A 21,670-nucleotide genomic window follows, 5' to 3' on the forward strand; every position below is an offset into this window, starting at 1 on the left:
GAGTAAAAATCTTCTGCTTTTCTGAAGAACAAGCAGTGACTGGACATTATTTTATCCCACCTTATTGGTGTCTTAAGTCCACTGGAGTGATTAGAAATAAATGACTTGGTGGGGTTTGTGCTACACCCCTGGCCTCATCCAATGGCAGGGGCACTCAGGCCTAAAGCCCACTACCTTGCCCAAGGGTGGAGGACAGGGGGTATAGTTGATTACCCCACATCTACTCAAAGGGCAGAGGGATTGGTAAGTTCTTGAGCCCCCCCCCCACCCCCCCGCCAAGCAACATCACATCGTTCATGGGTTTGGAGGGGTGATAAAACACAAACAGTTACACACAGGGCAGCTAGCTGCTGCCCACTTCTTTCAGTATTAGCAATGCGGCACACCACAGAGGATAGAGCTATCCTCCAGCCACCCCTCCACCTTGATTGCAATTGTGAACAAGGCACAAGGGCATTTGTAAGGAGCCCGATCATCATGGTCTGCAATGGGCAGCTGTGAGCAGACCCATTATTTGTTATCCCCCTTCCCCTCAGGGAAGAAGGGGTTGGCAATTTACTAAGCCTCTCCACATCTTAGATAAGGCTGGGTAGGTGTTTAAAAGTAATACCCCTGCCCTTGAGCAAGGCACGGTATTTTTAGGTTGATGCCTGGTTTGCTAACGACATCTTGGGGACATTCAGAAAGATTCCCTGGGAATGCATTCTGCCCATTGCTAACCATTGGCTTTGTGGTTTGTAGCTCAAATTGGCTTGCTTTCTATTTGCCGGCTTCATTTGTTTTAGGCTGTTTCAGCTTGAGTTTGGCCTTTCACTTGCCCGAACCCGATTTACTGTTTTCTTCCAGGAGTACTGAATTTCTGTAAGCAGGTTTTTGAATCTTGTTCTTATCTTGTCACATTTGCTATTCAAAGACAGAGGTTAAATGTCAGTGTCTGTCTTACAGAGCTGATGTTTACTTTTCTTTCAGTGACTTCAAAGTGAGAGGATTTATGTGACAGTCCTGCTGGGTACCCATGTGAGACAGAAAGGCTGTAGGATGTTATTTTTTGTGTGCTGGCTACTTGGGGTGTGCTGCCGTACGATGTTATTTTGTTTTCTGGCACAAAACAAAATTTAAATGTCTGTAAATGAACTGTGTGAATATTTCAGAATATGGAAAGCACATTATTTCGTAATTCTGAAGTGTGGTGGAAACAAGTATTGTAATATGACCAAAACAACTCAATACACTAGATGATGACATATCCACACATTGTCGTTTGTGCGCAGTATAATTTTGTTTTGTAGAACTGCAAGTCTGTGCAAATGTAATGGTCATTTCAATTGAAGATGTGCTGTCTGTAATGGCAGTGTGCTACCACACCATGCATAGTCCACTTCTTTTGTCAATGAATTACAATCAAGTTAGGCCGGCCTTTCTTTTTCTTCAAATGCTAAAATCACCTACCATATGTTTTTATTTGACTTGTTTTTTATCCGGGGTTATTAATGTGCTTTGAATGTTAGTATTTGTTTTCTTTTTTTTTTTTTTTTTTTTAACATTTGAGCCTTGTCCCTGGTAGCTTTTTGAATGCTGTGACTTTTATCAGTTCGTAAAAAGTATTATTTCCTTTTTTAAATTAATTTATAATTTGTAGTGAACAATGATAATGATTTTGTATGCAATGTATTTTATTTGTATACTTTTGTAATTTCCGAGAAAAATCGAATACAATTTTTTACTACTACTACTCCACTTTAACCCATCTCACCCCGTGCCTATTTTTCACCACTCCGCAACACTGTACTGTACTGTGCACCACTCCACACTATGCCACTCCACTTCACTCTGCATTACTCCAGTCTACGCCACTTCAATCGATGCCTCTTTACACCTCTCTGCTCTATGCCAACGCACTCTACCCAACACTCCTGTACCGTGTTCCGCTGTACTCTTCACCACTGCACTCTATGCCATTCCAATCTAAACCACCACGCTGCACCACAGCACTCTACACTGTACTCTATGCCACTGCACACTATGCCACTGCACTCTACTCTGAAACAATCTGCTCTACAGCGCTCTATTCACTCTATACCATTCCACGCCACTTTACCCTGCGCCACTCCACACCACTCTACCCCACTGCACTGTATGCTGTTGCACTCTATTCCAATGCACTCTACACCACATTACTCAAAACCAATACACTCTATGCCTCTGCACTCTATTCTGCATTGTACGTCACCATGCTCTACTCTGCAACACTCTACTCTGTGCCGCTCTACACCATTGCACTCTACGTCACTTTACTCCACACCACTGCACTCTACACCATTGCACTCTACTGTACTCCCTCTGTAACACTGCACCCTCTGCCACTGAACTCTATAACACTCTGCGCCACTACACTCTACTGTGTACCACTATACTCTATGCCACTCTAATGCACTCTACGTCGTCATATTCTACACCATCCACTCTGTCAATCCACTCTACGCATCTCTACCCCACTCTACTATACACTGCACTCTATGCCACTGCACTGTTGTACTCTTCACCACTCTACGCCAGTACACTCTACGCCACTGCACTCTGACACTCTACTCTGCAAGACTTCACTCTCTGCTACTGAACTCAGTGCCACTCTACGCTACTCTACTCTGTGTGACTGCTCTGTATGTAGCTACACTCTACTCTGCACCACTCAACTCTATGCCACTCTACGCCAATGCACTCTATGCCACTCCACTCTACGCCACTCTAATCTGCACCTCTGCACACCACTGCACTCTACACTGCACCACTCCACTCTGATTCACTTTACTCTGAAACAGTCTACGACACTGCACTCTAAGCCATTGCACTCTACCCCATACCAAACTACTCTGCACCACTCTTCTCCTCTTCACTGTACTCTACGCCAATAGACTCTACACCACTTTACCTAAAGCTAATGCACTCTGAGCCAATCTACTCTGCACCACTGTACTTCATGGCACTTCATTATAGTTCACTCTACGATACTCCACTATACGACACTCCACTCCACGATACTCCACTCTGACGTTCTACTCCATTAAACTCTATTCCACTCTCACACTCTGCTCCACAACACTGTACTCCATTCTGTCACTCTACGACCCTACTCCAAGACGCTCTACGCGACTACCGCTATGCCACTCCATGCCACTATCCTCCACTCTATTCGACGACACACTACTCCACTCTGCTCCATTCTATGCCACTCCACTCTGACACCTTATGCCACTCCTCTATACACTACTCCACTCTATAACACTCTACTCCACTCTATGCCATTCCACTCTCAGGCACTACTCCACTCTGCCACTCCACAGCAATCTCTACTCTGTTTCACAGTACTCTACAACACTCTACACCTCTCCACCACTCCACGACACTCTATGCCTTTCCACAACACTCTACTCCACACTATACAACTCCACTCCATCCACTCTGGTACTCTATTTCCTCCTCGATACTCTACAACACTCTACTCTACTCTGTGCCACTCAGTGGCACTCTACTCTACACACCTGTATGCCAGACTAAGACTCTCTACACCACTCTATAAGATTCCATTGAACTACACCCCACTAACTTGTAGTCATTCTGAACAGCATGAGGCCAGGGAGGAGTTCCATTATGATGCACACCGGAGCCAGACAGGCTGGTGTGCATTTGTAGCCTCCCTGCTAGGGAACTGAGAGTGAAAAACGTTTTCTTTATTCGTCTCTCTTCAGCCTGGTACAGGCCTGGAAGGGATCGCCGTGTGTGCCCCTCCCTGCTGAGCTGCTGCTTTTCTCTGAGGCTGGTGGGAGGGTCGGTGGGAGCCCCCTGTACTCGTATGTTTTAGTGTTGTTTGCTCTGGATTATTCGTTTATTTCGGACATCATGTAACATTTTGTAAAATATAAAAGCACTTGTGTATGCGCCATAGATAATCAACTTTATTTGCTTATATCATTGACATGACTGGGTGAAAACTCTCCAAATGAGTCGAGAGCACCGAGTGTCATAGCGGCTGAAGGGCTTTTAAAATCTGATGAAGTTTCATCGAGCTGTTTTGGAACTTTGCTGCACAAACGTTTCTGTGAGAAAACCAATATTAAATTGAAATCCCATACTTTTTGGTACCCCATCTAACGTTTGTACCAATTTTATAATCTGCACCAAATATGGCATGCCCAAGGCTTTTGTTGTGAACGTTGTTTCTCTATATTTGGTGAAACTGGGTCATGTGGGTGGCAAACTTATGACGTGTTAAAAATGGGACTTCCAGTGAAGTGAATTGTCTGTCTTAACTGCAGAGGCATGATTGCACCTCTGTAGTTATAATCAGTGACAATCACCCATGATGTGGAGGGCCATCGTCGGACGCCTCTTTTCCCTTTCACTGCCTGTTCCCTGGGAAAAGACTTAATGGCTCAAATGGAGCCCATGAAGTCTTTTCCCAGGTTCCTGCAGACGGCATGTGAGCCCTATCTATTTATCAAAGTAATTCGTGCCCACTTCTTTTCTTCTTGTTTGCATTCTTTCCATGGCTCGCATTTATTCTAATTGCATGTGTCCATTTAGATCCAAATATTGCATGCTAGCACTATCCCACATGAAAAGGAAGCAGGTTTTAATGATTGTTTTTTGTTCATAGAGAGGCAAACATGCTCCCAAAATCCGAGCACACCAATCTGCTCTTAGCTAGTACAGTCTACCTAAGATGGTGTAATTGGAAATTAATTTATGCCCGTTATCAGCAATAATAGAGGCGACATTTATCAAAATGGCAATTAAACTGCAGCCTACCAAGAGCGGGTCTTTCCCAGAGGATTGCGTGAATAAAATGTTGAGCGCTCATGTTGGCGACATGTTTGTTTGTCTTGATGAAGTAGCTTAACGCAGGCAGTAAGAGATAGTAGTCCGCCTCTGCGGGTGGTTAGTATCTTGTATGGTGAGAGCTGAAGAGGTCTGAGAAAAAGGGAAATGTGGTACACTGCAGGAGGCTCTACTCAGTCATACAATGTTGAAATAGCATGTGCATACTGCTATTGTCAAATGTCTATTTTACTTGTATATATCAATATGTATCCTTAAGGTAGGATATATATAGAAAAGAAAACTATAATTTGTAAAACGCCTATGCTTCACAATGAACAGTGAATGGTGAGGAAGCCAGATGAGTTCTCTGAATATTTAGTCACTGCATTTATGATCATCTGTGATGAGCCGGTCTCCGTGGGATTTGTATATAATTTACCCCTTGATTTTAAAATGTTATTACATATTGCGCTGGGATTTTTACATTATGTATTCTGTATTTTCATTGTACAACACTTTGTTACGCTTTTATTCTTAAGAATTTATTGGCTTTACGAAAAAGTAAGTAAATATAAACCTGTACACTATTATATTAACTTAAGTGCTTAAGTAAATTGAAAGTGATCTGTTTTGTTTTGCTGACACTACTCATGAACAAGTGTTATCCCTGTGGACTATTATGTTTTTATAGATGTTCCTTTTTGATGCACTCTCTTCGTGGCCCATTACTACTGTTACCACACAAATCCACAATCTTAAAAATCTGTAGGAAACTTGACAAATGATGCTGCATGTCTAACTGTCCCTATGCCACATTCAAACTTTAATTTGTGCAACGTTACTCTATCACATCTCTTAGCACCATACTGTTACCTATAAATATAGCCCTCCTCCACTTATCTGTTTCACTACACAAAACCTTAACCCATGTGGCAAACCACATTATCTGCTACCATGTAATCATCCCACACCACCTACACCCAATCCCACCCCTCATCTGCACACAATGATGATTGATTCTAGCAGCTCGGACCTCATTGCGAGACCTGCTACACAAATACCCATAGCCAACCCGCCCTTCCCTACCATTGACTTCCCTACTCAACCCATACGGGTTAAACACAAGCCTAGTCCCAATGATAAGGAACTCACACATAGTAAAGCACGGTCTGCTCCGAGTCTTCAAGGACGCCAACTTGTCGGTCTTCAAACCCTTGACTGAAAAGGAGGTCTTCAATATAATCATGAATCTAAAGTCAACGACCCACACCAAGGATTCACTCCCATTCACGATGGTGAAAAATCTCAACCACTTCATCGCCCCGTTCTTGACTATCATCATCAACGCATCTCTCACCACGGGTTGTGTGCCGATCTCTCTCCAACTAGTACAAATCACACCCATTCCCAAAAATACCAGGGCTGACCCCAACAATCTCAACAACCTCAGACCAATCTCCAACCTCCCGTTCCTTGCCAAGACTTTGGAAAAATTTGTCTTACAGCAACTTAATCATCATATACAAAAATTCTCCCTCCTTGACACTTTCCAATCCGGGTTTAGGAAAGGCTGTAGTAATGAAACAGCCATGTTGAACATATCTGATGACATCCACAGAGCCTTAGACGAGGGTGACGCCTGCCTACTTATCCTACTTGACCTATCGGCAGCGTTCGATACGGTTAATCACCCGGCCCTACTTGAATCTTTGAAGTTGCGTTTCGGTTTCAATGGTACCATGCTAAAATGGTTCTCTTCCTACCTTTAACACCGCTCGCAACAAATCAAAATCAACTCTTGCCTGTCTAAACCCACTCGGATCAATCTTGGTGTGCCTCAGGGCTCAATTCTATCCCCCTCCCTTTTCATTCTCTTTATGGACCCCTTAACAGTCATCTTGAAACAGGCAGAGATCAAATACCACCTATATGCGATTGACACCCAACTTTACTACAAAATCAAATCACCCAGTGACATTCGACATCTCAATGACACACTGAACGAGTTACAATCCTGGTTTTAGGCAAATCACTTAAAGCTAAACCCCATCAAGACAGAAGTTATTCTTTTCTCCCCCCAAAAGTAACCACCTTCCAATACACGAATGGCTCATCGACCTAAAGGCTTTAAAGTGCTCTCTTACTTTATCCAACTCCGCAAAATCCCTTGGCTTCGTCCTGGATAACAACATGTCTATGAAAGAGCACATCAAGAATACAGCAAAAGGAGCACTGTACACACTCAATAACCTCAAGAAACTTAAACCATGTATTCCCGCTGATGATTTAAAAAATGTGGTGCAATTTTTGGTCCAGACTATGGTAATGCCACTCTCACTGGGACGCCTAAAACTCACCTCGCCCCCCTGAGATCAGTTCTTAACATGGCAGCCCGGCTCATCTCAGAGCCTCAACTGGCTTCCTATTGAAGGAAGATGTACCTACAAGACTGCATGTATCCTCCACAAAGCCCTTCACTCTCATACACCCAACTACTTACAAAACAAGCTGACGAAAGCAGGAACCACTAGATCATTTAGAAGCTCCAATGCTCTTCTGCTCCTACCTCCCATTCTAAAAAAGACAGCAACCAAGTTGCGCTCTTTTTCTGGATATGCTCCAAGCATATGAAACTCCCTACCGTGTGACCTTAGATGCAACCCTTCCTTTCCTTGCTTCAACAGAAACCTGAAACTCCTCCTCCTCGACAAATGCTTTAACATATAGTTTACGGACCTTAGTAAAGTATCGCTTGATCAGAACTAGACCCTCTGTCTGAAGCGGAGGTTCTCCTTTTTCTTTTGCTTCTCTGTCTTTTAAATCCTCTCGAATTGTGTCTCTAGTGTTGGTCACTCTAATAGTACCTCCAATGGGTACCAGTTGTCTTTTCAACTCGCGACTCATATGTTGATTGCATAACTGCGTTACTATATTCTATCACAATCATGTAAAGCGCTCTGACACCTACGGGTCTAGCTAGTGCTATATAAAACGTATATACATAAATACATTGTTGCCTTAATCTGCCAGGTCACGTTATATTACCACGTCAAACAAATGACCGAGATCTCCGTTCACAGTTCTACACATCTCCATCCAAACTTAATTCCAATAATTCTGTGCACCATAGGACACTTTAAGTCTCCATATCATAATACCTAGTCTTCTTTGTCTGACGTCTCTCTTCAGCTGTTTAGAACATACGCAACATGTTTCAAATCCGCACAGGTTTTACATGTTCATAATAAAATTCAGTTAATCCCTTATCTGCCTCCGCCTTTTACCCACTGTCCAGTATCAAAACTAAAGTTTTTCTTCCAGATACTGAAAAGATTCGTTTTCAATAGTCTCACACTATTTTTACTTACAAAAGCTTTGTTAAGGCTTCTATACCCCTCACTTCAGCGAAACTGCTGTCCCCCACCCATCTAACTTCATCATTCCTCACAATCGATTTGATTCCATCGTCATGTGCTTGGATGTAGCAGAGCCATTCAACACCGTTTATCGCCCTGCTCTACGATCCTCAGTTGCCTCTCTAGGCATCACAGGACTGGCACAGTGTTCACTCTGTACCTCTCCAGTTGCTCCTTCAGTCACTGGTGATAGACATCAACACAAACCACACTTCCAGTGTGTCCCTCGCAGAATTCTGTTTTTGGCCCTCTACATTTCTCACCATACACCACCTCCCTCAATTAATATTTTCTGATTTGTCTTCTCATAACACCTTCACACATATTTACCTAAATGTGTTCCACTCTCCCATTTTCTTATTCTCCACGAGTTGCATGTCTCTGACTGCCTTACTGTTAACCAATATGGGATGTTCTACACAAAAAGAAGGGGTTAGGGGATAAACCCCCTTCTCCGTAGCCCCTGTCCACAAGCTGAAAAACACACAGAGGATTAGAGAGTGGTGAATAAATGTATGTGGTGGCACGTGCTAGGTGTGAAAATACTGCCCTCACTCAGAAAATTGTGACATGCTTCATCATAGGGCTGCTTCAGTACAGCCCCGCGCAGACCAATGCCTGGGGTGGAGCAATAGGGTAGGGGAAGACCAGACACAACATATAAAGAAAATGATTTTTAGGTCTCGCTGAGCCCAGCGCATGCGCTGGCTCGGAGAGACATTTTGTATGTGAGTTTTCAAAGTGCTGCTGGCTGGCCTAGCGCTTGCGTTCACACGATTGTGCACGCACGAACCGCCAGCCTTCAGCAGTACTTTGAAACACGTGCTTTAGCGCGTCATCGCGATCACTTTCGCTTTCAGAGCGATCGCGATGACTCGCTTTTACGGCCGCGCAGCGTTACTTTTACTGCCGCGCGGCCAATGCTTGTTGTCATTCCGGCTGCGAACACTGGTGTGCAGCAGCGCGACCCGGTGACCATGTTGTTTCATGGACTTGGGAAAGTCTACATTATTTTCTGCAAACACCCACCCACCCTCTTTTATAGTAAGGCCTGCCTTCCTTCCTCTCACCGGTGACACGGACGCAGCTTCTAAACTCATTTAAGCTCCCGCGTACGGTTACGTGTTCGGGTTAATTCTTCAATGCACTAACTCTCTCTTTATGGAGGCTCATGTTATAGCCACATTCAATAACCATGTGCGTGGGAACCCGCGGGTGGGCGCTTTTAAACTATAATGTATTGACTGAGCTTGTCTTCGCCATTCACGTGGATAATTAAAATGGAGCTACAAATTCACATGCATATATTTGGGAACCATCTTTCGTCGAGCAGTTTTTCCTCTTCACTGTATGGGGTTAGGGTGAGACCATAGAATTTCATGCTATTCATCAACTGGCTGTTTCATAGGCATCACTCTGTGTGCAATCAGACGTTTTTAATGTTACACATTTTAACATTCATTGTTTGCCAATGTGGTCTTTTATGTTGAAACACTAGAGCATGGCATTTTAATGTTTTAAATCACCAGACGTGACGCCTGCCATATAAGTTTATTGCCATTGAAGGGGGAGAGATGAAATGCTTCAGCCAGCTCCGGGCGGCCAATGTCGCTGCGCAGCTCTCAGGGTCCCGTGTAACAAGTGATTTTCCTCCAGAGCGTGGACGAATGATTAACACTTCACGACCAGGTGTCACACATACATTAAACCAAGAAAACGATACACTTAGGCAGTCTTATTGTAAATAGCAAACACGTAGCGAACCCTTCCCCTGTGCTGTGCATGCACCAGCACTACATTATAACCGTAGGGAGCGTGACATGCAGAATTCTGATGCCACTTAACTTCCCAGAAATTCCATGCCAATGACTTGACTAGCAAGGCCAAGCCCTTCACGAAATCCGCTTTACGTTGCACAGTGTGCCTGAGTCGATGTAATTAATGTGAATTTGGCAAGGGCTCCTTCGGCTGGCTGTTCTAGGCACTTGCAGACAGCAGTTGAGATTAGGAAGGGTAAAGTTAGTCACCCTGTGGTTGAACCAAGAATTGCCCTTGATCTTGGCGGGGGGAATAGTTGGGGGCTGCTGCCCCCCTATCAATACATTGAGTCTAACTACCCCGCGAGCATCGAGTGCTTGCACCCTAGGTTTAAAGTGATATCCTCGGCCCTACACTTTCTAATGCAGCGCTGTCAGAGAAACGGCGCGCTGGCGCTTATTTATTTGCAGTTCTTTATAGCGCGAACGCGACCGGAAGATATTAGAGCATCTTACACAAGCACCAATTACATTACACAAGGACACATTCATTTTGGTAGCCACGGGGAGAGTAAGTGATTTGCCCAGAATTGCAGGATGTTGAGCCGAGACTCAAATCTGGTTTTCCAGCTCCAAGGTCAGCAGCTCTGGCCGTTAGGCCACACATTTAAAAACTCCCGTGCTTCTTGGTCATACAAGATCCTCATCCATGTCTCAAATAAAAACTGTTTAATGTAATCTGGTAAATAATATTTAGGGGTGCGCTAAATGCCTCTCGATATAACCAGCGATGGCTGTTCATTTCCTCGCTTCCTCTCTCCCCCGTTTTATAAATCAATTAAGTTGCTTTCCCACATTTTTGCATAAAACCTCGTAAGAGTACCACAGATGACACTACCGAAAGCAAATATAGAAGAATATTCTTAGGACCAAATCAAGCAAATAGCATTCATGAGTAACCTTTAAACCCCCCCCCTCCCTCTCCCTTCCCCCACTGAATATATTTTGACATTTTTGTAAAGTGATCGGTTATTTACGCTTCTCCGTCACACAACTGCATGTTAAACAGCACCTCACTTTGAAACTTCCCATCCCCTTGCGGTTTTTACAAGTTCCGCCACCCAGCTGAGGTCATAGCGAAAAGGGATGAGTTTAGTGTAATCAGTGAACGCCCGCAAGCGACTTGGTAGACGGGAGAGAATGATCCACCTCCACTTAAAAGTCACTTTGAAACTGCCCATCCCCTTGCGGTTTTTACAATTTCCGCCTGTAGTAACCCATTTATATTTTGTTTTAGCGCCCACTCCGAAGTAAGCTGTGCATGTTAAAAACTCAGGGACACCAAAACATTTGTCCCGCCCTACAAATGTATCAATATCGTATCCTTCCATATTAACGGTTAATAAATCACCCCCTGCGATTAGTTGATAGACCAATCCTGACCGCTTTTAGTAATCTGGAGGCCCCACATAAGATTGGTAAACTTTTCTTGTTTCTTCTACAGGTGATCTGTCACCTGTTCGCCTCTGCAGGCAGTGTTTAATTTAAGCTGGTGGTTGCAGGTGGGCATTCACTGTCACTTATTTGTTGGCCCTAGGACTTAGTTTTCATTATCAGACTTTGATCTAGCATAAGACAAAGATAGAAACTGGGGATGAGAAAACAGTGACAAAAAGAGAAAGTAGGGAACCTACAAGAGTAAGATAAAGGCACAAAAAGTGTATGATTGTAGAATAAGGAGGCATGGGGTGGAAGCAAGACTAAACTGCTCTGGTATTCAGCAATGTGGGAGCAAATTCTACAGTAGATCATTTCGAGCTTTAATTCACATTAGGGAGACGTGAGTGCATTTTTTCTGTGTTTATTATAATGCATACATGCCAACATTTTGAATGTTCCAAAAGGGAGATTTGGGAGAAAAAGAAATCCTGGTAATTTATTTTCTCTATTGACTTAAATTGAAGAGGAGGAGATTTTAGGCAGGAGACACATAATGGCATAGCTAATAGGTCTCGCCTTTGGGATCTTATAAGTGTTTAGCCATGCAACAGTTGATGTTGTTGCACCAAGGATATTGTGCTGGATAATTAAACACTTATGAGGTACCAAAGGCGAGACCTATTGGCTATACCAATACTTGTTATAGAAGTGTTCCTGACCTACCTTATTCCAGGAAACTAGGGTATTTAACAATTGGAATCAGAAAGGTCCTGACGAATGCCGGCGTGACCCTATACTCTGGGCACATTACGACGGCAGAAAGATGTCAACATTTTGGCAGTAAGGAGGGGTGTAAGGAGTTTGTTGCTTTCTTCCTGTCACCACCATCTTTTACGTGTTTAATCCTGGCCGGAGGGTCCAGGAATACACCTACGCATAGCGGCACCTCAGAGCTAGTTGTAATCTTCACTGCACTTCCTCTTTCGGTGATCCCAATTTAATCACTTCTATAAGAATAATTTTCATTATATGTTGTGTCTTGTCTTCCCCTACCCTATTGCTCCACCCCAGGCGTTGATCTGCGCGGGGGTGTACTGAAGCAGCCCTATTATGAAACATGTCACAATTTTGTGAGTGAGGGCAGTATTTGCACACCAAGCACATGCCACCACATATATTTATTCACCTCTCTCTACTCCTCTTTGTGTGTTTGAACCAATATGGGATGCCACTGATCACTTGTGTTGAACCGATGGCATAACAAAACTTGCGGCAGGCCCCCCACGCTCTGGACCCAGTCAGCAGCTCTCAGGCTAACTTGTGCACAGTGCCAGTTGGGCCACCCTGGAGCTGGGAAAAGGGTCGGGGGTGGGCGCCGTGGGGCTATTGTTATGCCACTGTGTTGAACTGCTTTAAAACCAAAACTCCTGTGCGCTCCCTGCTCATCAGCAGTTTTTAATTTTCTTGAGAACTCTATCCAGTTTATCCCAGACTCTGAAATGTTCTCCTTCAGCCTGAAACATTGGTGCCCACTCCAGCTCATAACTGAAAATGAAAGTCTTTATAACTAACACAGCTAATCTCGAACTTGCAATTCAAAATAGTCAAAACACTTATCAGTGCATTAGTATTCAGTAGATTGTATTACCTCAGTAGTCTTCTTGTAGGCCTCCCGAAATACTCATTCACGCCATTAAAGAAGGTACCAATCTTTTCTGCCAGTATTCTGTACAATCTATGGAGGCATACCCGCATCTCATATCACCACTAAGCCGGTTGGTTCATCACCAAGAACAGGACCACATGCAACCTATTGATACAAATATTCAAAGCAATAGATGGTAGGGCATGCAACTATCTGGCTTACATTTATTTCTCAATAAACAACTGGGAACGTAGATTCCACCAATGATAACCATCTAGTTACAACCAAGGCTCATTGTGCCGCCTCCAATTTCTGGTCTTTTTACTGTCTAGGCCACCCTACTCTGGAACTCCCTCACACCAGGCATTCCCCCAAGCCACTCTCTGCATGATTTCAAAATAGCATTGAAATAATTGATCTAATCAATGGCTTTGCCTTACACGTGTAGTTGTTTTTGCCAACCATAACCCTGTAACTGGTTCCTTACTGTAACTACTGTGTCTCTAACTTTGCTGTCCCTCCTATCTGTCTATCGCCATTGTAGCTATGTAAGATGTTTCAGAGCAAAATGTTTCTGTGCTAAACACATCAATATTGGGAGTGGCGATAGCAGGTTATCAGGTGTGTTGCTACGATTTTATGACATACCCGTACATTGGTCATTAAACTGATAGTTCTTGTGAAAACATACTTTTGAAGAAAATGTATTTAATTATCTACAAAAATATGATTAGGGGACGCTTTGCTGTAACCATCTCGTTTGGTGCTCAACACTTACCTCGAGGGAGCTTCTCGGAGGGCAGGAGACGGGCTGTGTTGCTGGACGCTCCTCGTTGTTGGTGCTTTTCGTCTGCTGCCGTGAGGTGAACGGCCCACATGCACTACAATTCCCAGCACTACTCTGCTATCGGCGCTTGCGGTGACGTCACCAGGCTGCGCCGGAACACTACATAGGCCGCCTGGTGACACCGCAGCGCGGGACGCTTTGCTGTAACCATCTCGTTTGGTGCTCAACACTTACCTCGAGGGAGCTTCTCGGAGGGCAGGAGACGGGCTGTGTTGCTGGACGCTCCTCGTTGTTGGTGCTTTTCGTCTGCTGCCGTGAGGTGAACGGACATGCACTACATGCACTACTCGGCTATCGGCGCTTGCGGTGACGTCACCAGGCTGCGCCGGAACACTACATAGGCCGCCTGGTGACACCGCAGCGCGGGACGCTTTGCTGTAACCATCTCGTTTGGTGGTCAACACTTACCTCGAGGGAGCTTCTCGGAGGGCAGGAGACGGGCTGTGTTGCTGGACGCTCCTCGTTGTTGGTGCTTTTCGTCTGCTGCCGTGAGGTGAACGGCCCACATGCACTACAATTCCCAGCACTACTCGGCTATCGGCGCTTGCGGTGACGTCACCAGGCTGCGCCGGAATACTACATAGGCCGCCTGGTGACACCGCAGCGCGGGACGCTTTGCTGTAACCATCTCGTTTGGTGCTCAACACTTACCTCGAGGGAGCTTCTCGGAGGGCAGGAGACGGGCTGTGTTGCTGGACGCTCCTCGTTGTTGGTGCTTTTCGTCTGCTGCCGTGAGGTGAACGGCCCACATGCACTACAATTCCCAGCACTACTCGGCTATCGGCGCTTGCGGTGACGTCACCAGGCTGCGCCGGAACACTACATAGGCCGCCTGGTGACACCGCAGCGCTTGTGATACGTGCCCCATCAGGAAAGGTATATTGGCTTGTTGTGTTGGTTCTGGCTCTAAGAGCAGTGTATAACGATTAAGTTAGTTGAGGCTTGTGACCTGTTTTTATAGATTATTGGAAGGCAGTTTTCGGGCCTAGATACTCGGTCCACTCCTTTGAGGCTTTTCCATATTGACTATACTTCTCTGGTTGTATTGTTACAGGGGCGAATACTGTATAGAATGACAAGCAAGGGGAAGCGCTTGGGAGGAGGGGGGTCCGTGTCTGGCACACTTGATCAGTTCATCACCAGAGCAGTTTCTGTCTTAGAACAGGAACTGGCAATTACAGAGCGGAGGCTATCCTCTGAGTTAACACAAGCTAGGCGCTCATCGTTGGGACTACTCGCTTTGGCAAAATCCCCTAGGGACTTAGTATTGAAGGTCGTTGGTGATGTTGGGCAGGAGCGGGATAGGGGAGACAGTACTATCACATCACCTGGTCGCAATGACATAATTGACCCTCCCAGTGAGGCTGCCCTTTTAGTTACTAACACTACAAATCACTCTAAACCTGCTTCGCCTCACCCACAGACGAGAGCTAACAAAAAGGGGGCTAAAAGTGTTGTCTCAAAGAGGAAGAGAGAGGGGCCAACCCAGGGGGGGAGACAGGCTAAGCACGCTAACACCATGACACATCCACCACCAGAGACTAGGGAGGTTCAGGCTGTTGATAATTCCCCTGTGGATGAAACCTCTAACAGGCCTCGGGACCAGTTCCAACTTAGCGATTTGACTTCTCAGATCGAACAAATAGTCCGCTCTCTAATATTGCCACTTCTAGAAAGAGTAAAGGTGGTTTTTGACAAAGTGGATCGTCTCGAGCAAACTATTTTAGATAATTTTTGCTCTTTAAAAAATGTCATTAAATTAGCTAATAAGGATAGTGCTGTCCACATCAAAGCGAACCCTATTCTTCCTACCCCGTCATCTTCTTTACCTAGCATGGATACACCATCTATAGCTAATTCTAAGGGTATTCCCCCTAGAACTCTGTCTCCAGTTAATACCACCTCTCGAGGTGATATTCAGGTCAGGACGGGCTTAAGGGATTCACCGGGAACTAACTCTGCTAGTAGGAATACACATATAGGATCAAAGACAGATACCAGGGATAGAACAATTAAATTTAATACCCATATCAACTTACCCCCTGATTCTATTCCTTATGTCGTGGTCTTGACTGGCGTCCCGGAACTGAAAATCGGCACAGAGGAATCCTACGAACAACTCAAAAATAAAGTCATTTTCTGGCTTAATCAAAAGAGACCTATCCCGAACTTTTTGGACGGGAAGATTCTCTTTGCCAGAAGAGTCAGCTGGGTGGGTCCCAGACCAAAAAATGTCCCAGGGGATTGTATCATTATTAATTTTAAGGATACTCGAGTGGTGCGTTTTATTTGTGACTATCCATTTAGTGGGGTTAGGTCAGAAATAAGGGCTTATGATCTAAGGCATTTTTATAATTTTCACCCAAATACCTTGGTAAGCCTTGGTCAAACCCAGAATGGTAGGGAATTTAACCCAAACCTTGCCACACTCTCCTCTGAGCATAGTGAGAATAGATTCCACCCGGACACTTTAGCCTGACCGGGTCAGGAGGGGTCACCTCTTAGCATGTCTCCCCCACTAAAAACTCTGACAAATAGAAATGAGGAAAAGGGACCTGCAGCGTTAGAGGCGCATGATTCCACCCAAAAAAATATCTGCAAAATTTTAAGTTGGAACATTGCTGGCTTGAGACTAAAAAGTAAGGATGAGTTATGGGTGGGTTATGTTGTGTCACATGACATTATTGCACTACAAGAAACCTGGGACACAACAAATAGCCTTTTCCTGGATGGTTATGTCCATTTTTATATTCCAGCCACACCAAGTGTGGTGGGGAGGGCAAAGGGGGGTCTGGCATTATTGGTTTCATTGAACCTGAAAGGATCTGTTAAACAGGTAGATTGTGGTTCTAAACACTGCTTGGCTGTCGAAATAGTGGCGGCAAACTACCCTTCTTTGCTTCTGATTAATTTTTATAATTCTAAAGATTCTGTCAGTCCAAATCAGCATCTAGAATCCCTGGGGGAGGTTCTGGATAAATATAGAGAGTCACACAACAGTTTTGAAGTCATCCTAATGGGTGACTTAAATATTCATCCCTGCAGTTTGGGTTGTATTCTGAATGATGAGGATGGATTTTCTTATTTTTCATCCACTCATTTCGAACACACCAAACAAGGCGAGGCTCTGGAGAGCCTACTGGCTTCTGCAGACCTCTCTGAACCTGCTTGCTGCACGGAAGGGCAGAGAATGCCCACTTTTAAAGGTTCTGATTCAGGGTCTGTCATCGATTATATTTTTGTTTCTTCTTCGATTTTTTCTTTGATTTTAAATTACAGGGTGGAGGACTCCGCATTTAGTGACCACAACCCAGTGATAGCTGAGGTTGCCTCGGAAGGTTTTTTGGTCTTCAAAGACTCAAGTACTTCGGGTACCAGAGCCCTCGTAGCTAAAGATCAGGGCCGGAGGTTAAAATGGGCCCAGGTGACTCCGATCACCTTTTTACAAGAAGTTCTGTCTAAGGTTGAACCGGAGATGGGTATTTGCTTAGACCATGATAATACCGACTCGAGTATAGTCGAAGCCTTTACTATTATTTGCCAACATATAAATTCGGCCCTCTTGGTTAATTCCAAGTCAGGACCCTTTAAAGGCAAAAAATGGTTTGACACCAAATGTACCAAGGCCCATTCAGCCCTCTTGAAGGCTACCAAGGGCAAACCAAGAAATAGACTTTTGATTGCTTCTCTGAGAAAACAGTATAAACTAGCAATTAAAGCCCGGAAAAAAGAGATTCAGGAAGAAGCATGGAATGATCTATTGTCACCAGATACTATGCGGGATAGCTCCAAATTCTGGGGTGTGATAAATCACTCTTTTTTTACCGGTAGCGAGAACCAGGCCATGGAATGTTGTATTCCTGATGAGCTGTGGTTAGCCCATTTTGGAAAAATCTATAGTTCAGTCTCGCCTGGGCAATCAGAGGGGCTGTTACCCTTGAATCAAGTTGGTCCAGTCGCGGCCTTTAAGGAGGAGGATGTTGAAAAAGCTATCCTAGAGACATCTAAGAGTAAGGCGCCAGGTCCAGACGGTGTTCCTGCAGATCTATATAGGTCTGCTCCTAAATTGTGGGCCAAAATATTAGCAAATGTTTTTAATGCTGCTAGATACAAGCATATCCCCGATTCCTGGGCAAAATCTATAATCATCCCAATTTTCAAAAAAGGCCAGAGGGATGATCCGGCCTGTTATAGGCCTATCTCCCTAATTGACTCCTCCGTTAAAATTTTAGGCAGAGTCATCTTAGGCAGATTGAATACCTGGCTCGAGGGTAGCGGCATACTATCAGACGCCCAATATGGCTTCAGGGCAAATAGGAGCACGCAGGATCAATGCTTAAATCTCCACTTACTCATTTCCAAATACACGATTGCTAAGGAGGGGTCTTTGTATATGGCCTTTATGGACCTCTCCTCAGCTTTTGACCTGGTCAACAGGTCAAAATTGTGGAGTATTCTCTTGGATATAGGGGTTGACCCACCTCTAGTTGGATTTCTGGCAGATCTCCATTGTGGTTTATTATCCACGGTGAGAGTTACCCAGGGGGGAAGGTGCACCAGCTGTTTTAATTCAGAGAGGGGCGTAAGGCAGGGGTGCATATTGGCACCTCTCCTTTTTACATTATATATAAACGCCTTGGGCCCAGTCCTGGCCAATGCAGTGGTGGATGTACCTCGTGTAGGAGATACCAAGATCCCAGTTCTCCTATACGCGGATGACGCCGTGCTTTTGGCACGCTCAGGGGTGGCCCTTGACAGACTATTGGCATCTTTCGGTGATTTCATGACATCATTAGACCTGAAAATTAACACTCAAAAATCACAGGTCATGATCACCGGCCAGGCCAGCAGGAAAAAGAAATCTAAAATCTTTCTGTGCCTAGGTCACGAGGTTAAAAGGGTACCAATTTTCACTTACCTGGGTGTCATCTTTGATGAGAAAGGTACATGGGGCCCGCAACAAAAACTAAAAGGCAACTCTCTGGCCAGATCAGCTACAGCCATACTTGGTTTTGCCAAAAGGCTGGGAGCTCGCCCTCTGGAGGCCATTCTGAAAGTTTATAAAGCAAAATCGTTGGCAATAGCCACCTATGGCTCTGCAATATGGGGCTATATTAACACCAACAACATACAGAGGGCGGAAAATAAGTTCTTGAGATCTTTGCTGTTTGTCCCCCAGTCTACACCAATTTTTACAATACACACAGAACTGGGTATGGGGTTTGTCGCAGATTTAATTAAAGTGGCCCCTGTGATATGCTGGATAAAATCTTGGCTTAACCAGGAGATTTCCCTAACCCATCGGATACTAAGGGACTGCCTTGCTCTGGATAGAGCCCTGAGAATTCCATGGTTTGCATATGTTAAAAAGATGTTGGCAACAGCAGGCAGACCTGAGCTATTTCATTCCCCGCATCGTATTAATAAAAAGGACATCATGGGGATTAAGACTGCACTACTAACACGTTTCATGGCTGACAGGGAGGACACTGAATTAAATAAACCGTTAGCGAGAAGGAACTACGGGTTAATAACTGTCCCCGGTCTTGAACCTTACCTGACTTTTGTAACCATGCCACTTCATAGGTCCCTTCTTACCAAGTTTCGCCTAAATTTGATACATTTTGTGCTAGGTTCTTATCCCACATGGGCTACTCCTGATAATGCTACACCATGTGATTGTGACAATTTTTCTTGTCAAGATACATTACATTTTATTATGTTTTGTGAACATTATGCGCAGATTAGGTCAAAATACTTGTTACCTATACTTAAAGGGGCTGGTTTTGTTCAGGTTCGGCCTGCGCTTCTGTTCCTACAGCTGATGCCTAATATTACTGTTGCTTTTCATGTAGCAAATTTTCTAGTGGCAGCCGTTCGTATTAGCAAGAAGCGCCTTAGTGCACGGCCTAGCTTTAATGTAATTGATGCGGTCATGACGGAGGGTGGCTTTTAGGTGTAGAGTTTTTCTATCCCTGTTAGACTTTTTAACATGAACATTTTATCTTTATATTATATTTATCTTCTTTTTAACTTAGAATTGAACCCATGAAATAAGTTCTTTTTAAAAAAAAAATTTTAAACACTGGTAATGTTCTTATATCTGTAATTGATGACTATGCACCTTGTATTTTATGTAATGTGACTTTCTGTTTGTATTGTCTCTTTTTATGATCTTTTATTGATCGAATAAAAGTAATTGACTGACTGACTGACTGATTAGGTGTTTGATTCAGTTATTTTGTATTTATTTTCCAAGTCTATTAAGATATGCTAAGTCTGCACTAATGTCTCAAATTCATTTTTTAAAAGCTCATCTAAACGTGCACGCGCCGGCAGTTGTGTTTACAGACAGACGTACGTTTGACTGCATTGGAAATGAAATTGGATGGTGAGAGTCGTTAACGCTTGCATATCTCATTTCACGGACTATGCTCTTCGGTAATAGTTTTGCGCCCTCTGCTTTGTCGGCATTTACGATTGTCCGCCAGTCAAGCTCCATTTTGCTGCGCCCCGTGAACAGTGTGTTCTTATCCTTCCTGTTCAAACTACTTTTGTCGGTTTACATTACAATTCATAAACAGGAAAATCTGTTGCGAGCTGTGTGGGTATTTCGTGGCAGGCAAAAGCGTTTTGTAATGATGCCTGACGCATTCACTGCTCATTAGCATTCCCATTTTCCAGGATACTGCAAGAAAGTCTTGCATGTAGGAGGACCGGGGGTGGACTGAGGAGGGTGCTCGGGAATAGCGAAGAGCTGCTTATGATGATTTCCGTGCCCTCTGATTGGTTAGCCTCCCTGATGTAGCTGCTCTAACGCAGTGTGACTGCCCAAGCCCCTCCCCATCGGCTTCCTCGCGCCGGGGAGAGCAGATGTAGTTAGACCCTGATTATATGCAGTGTGTGAGCATCTTTGCTGGCTACATTAGCATCACAATACTGAATGAAGGCGACGCTCTTTGAAAGTGAACACTGGCTGCGGTTTTTTGAGGTGGATGTACAGACTTTGTTTCGTTTCTGAGATTTCAGATTTGTGCCTAGTTTTTTAACCGAAAGCACGTTATGGAGCGTGGTGGCAATCTGAACAAGAAGGAATCGTCCGTTAATTGAACCGTCAGAGATTATTTATGAAGTGTTTCTAGTGGTTGCTTTGGTCTGTATTTTCTTCTCGCATTTGAGCAGCTTGGACTCTTAGCTAGGCTTTTCACCTCAATTATTTCGCTCTCTTGTGGATCTAAGGGTAGAACTGATACTCGCAGGGGGTTGACTGTTCCTTTTGAAATCCAAAATGCCTTCCATAGAGTCATGGGCAGTTCATAAAGCGGCTAAGTCTCCAGACCCCAGCCGAAAACAAGGCGCTCAGCCAAAGAATGTGTTGGTATCTTCATTGCGAATGAAACTCGAATCTCAAAAGTCGTCGGTGAAATTCTGGCAACCTCTGAAACTCTTTGCTTATTCACAGCTGACGTCCCTGGTAAGAAGAGCGACGCTGAAGGAAAACGAACACATTCACAAATATGAAAAGGTCCACAATTTTAAGGTAAGGACTCGTAATCTTTTGTTTTTATGTACAGGATTGTATGATGTAGACATTGTTAAAGAAAATTGTAGCCATCAATGAAATGTAATTATTGTTTAGTCATAATAACAATACAATTTGTGCAGGAAATGTTTAATATTAAGAGGTTAATTAGCTAATTAAACAGATTGTATGTTCGATTGTGTTCTTTGCTGTTAAACGATTTTG

At 44.2% G+C, this 21,670-nt stretch overlaps 1 protein-coding gene across 1 annotated transcript in view; it reads left to right on the forward strand.

The window, feature by feature from the left end:
* Positions 1–21,670, forward strand: part of CHN1 (chimerin 1) — a 365,572-nt gene that overhangs the window by 260,386 nt on the left and 83,516 nt on the right. The window contains exon 7 of the mRNA XM_085645250.1: positions 21,386–21,463. Within this exon, the coding sequence (XP_085501376.1) occupies positions 21,386–21,463 (78 nt within the window). The remainder of the gene's footprint in view (positions 1–21,385; positions 21,464–21,670) is intronic.

This window comes from Triturus cristatus, chromosome 3_1 (genome assembly GCF_964204655.1).
Source record: "Triturus cristatus chromosome 3_1, aTriCri1.1, whole genome shotgun sequence".
NCBI classification, from domain to species: Eukaryota; Metazoa; Chordata; class Amphibia; order Caudata; family Salamandridae; genus Triturus; species Triturus cristatus.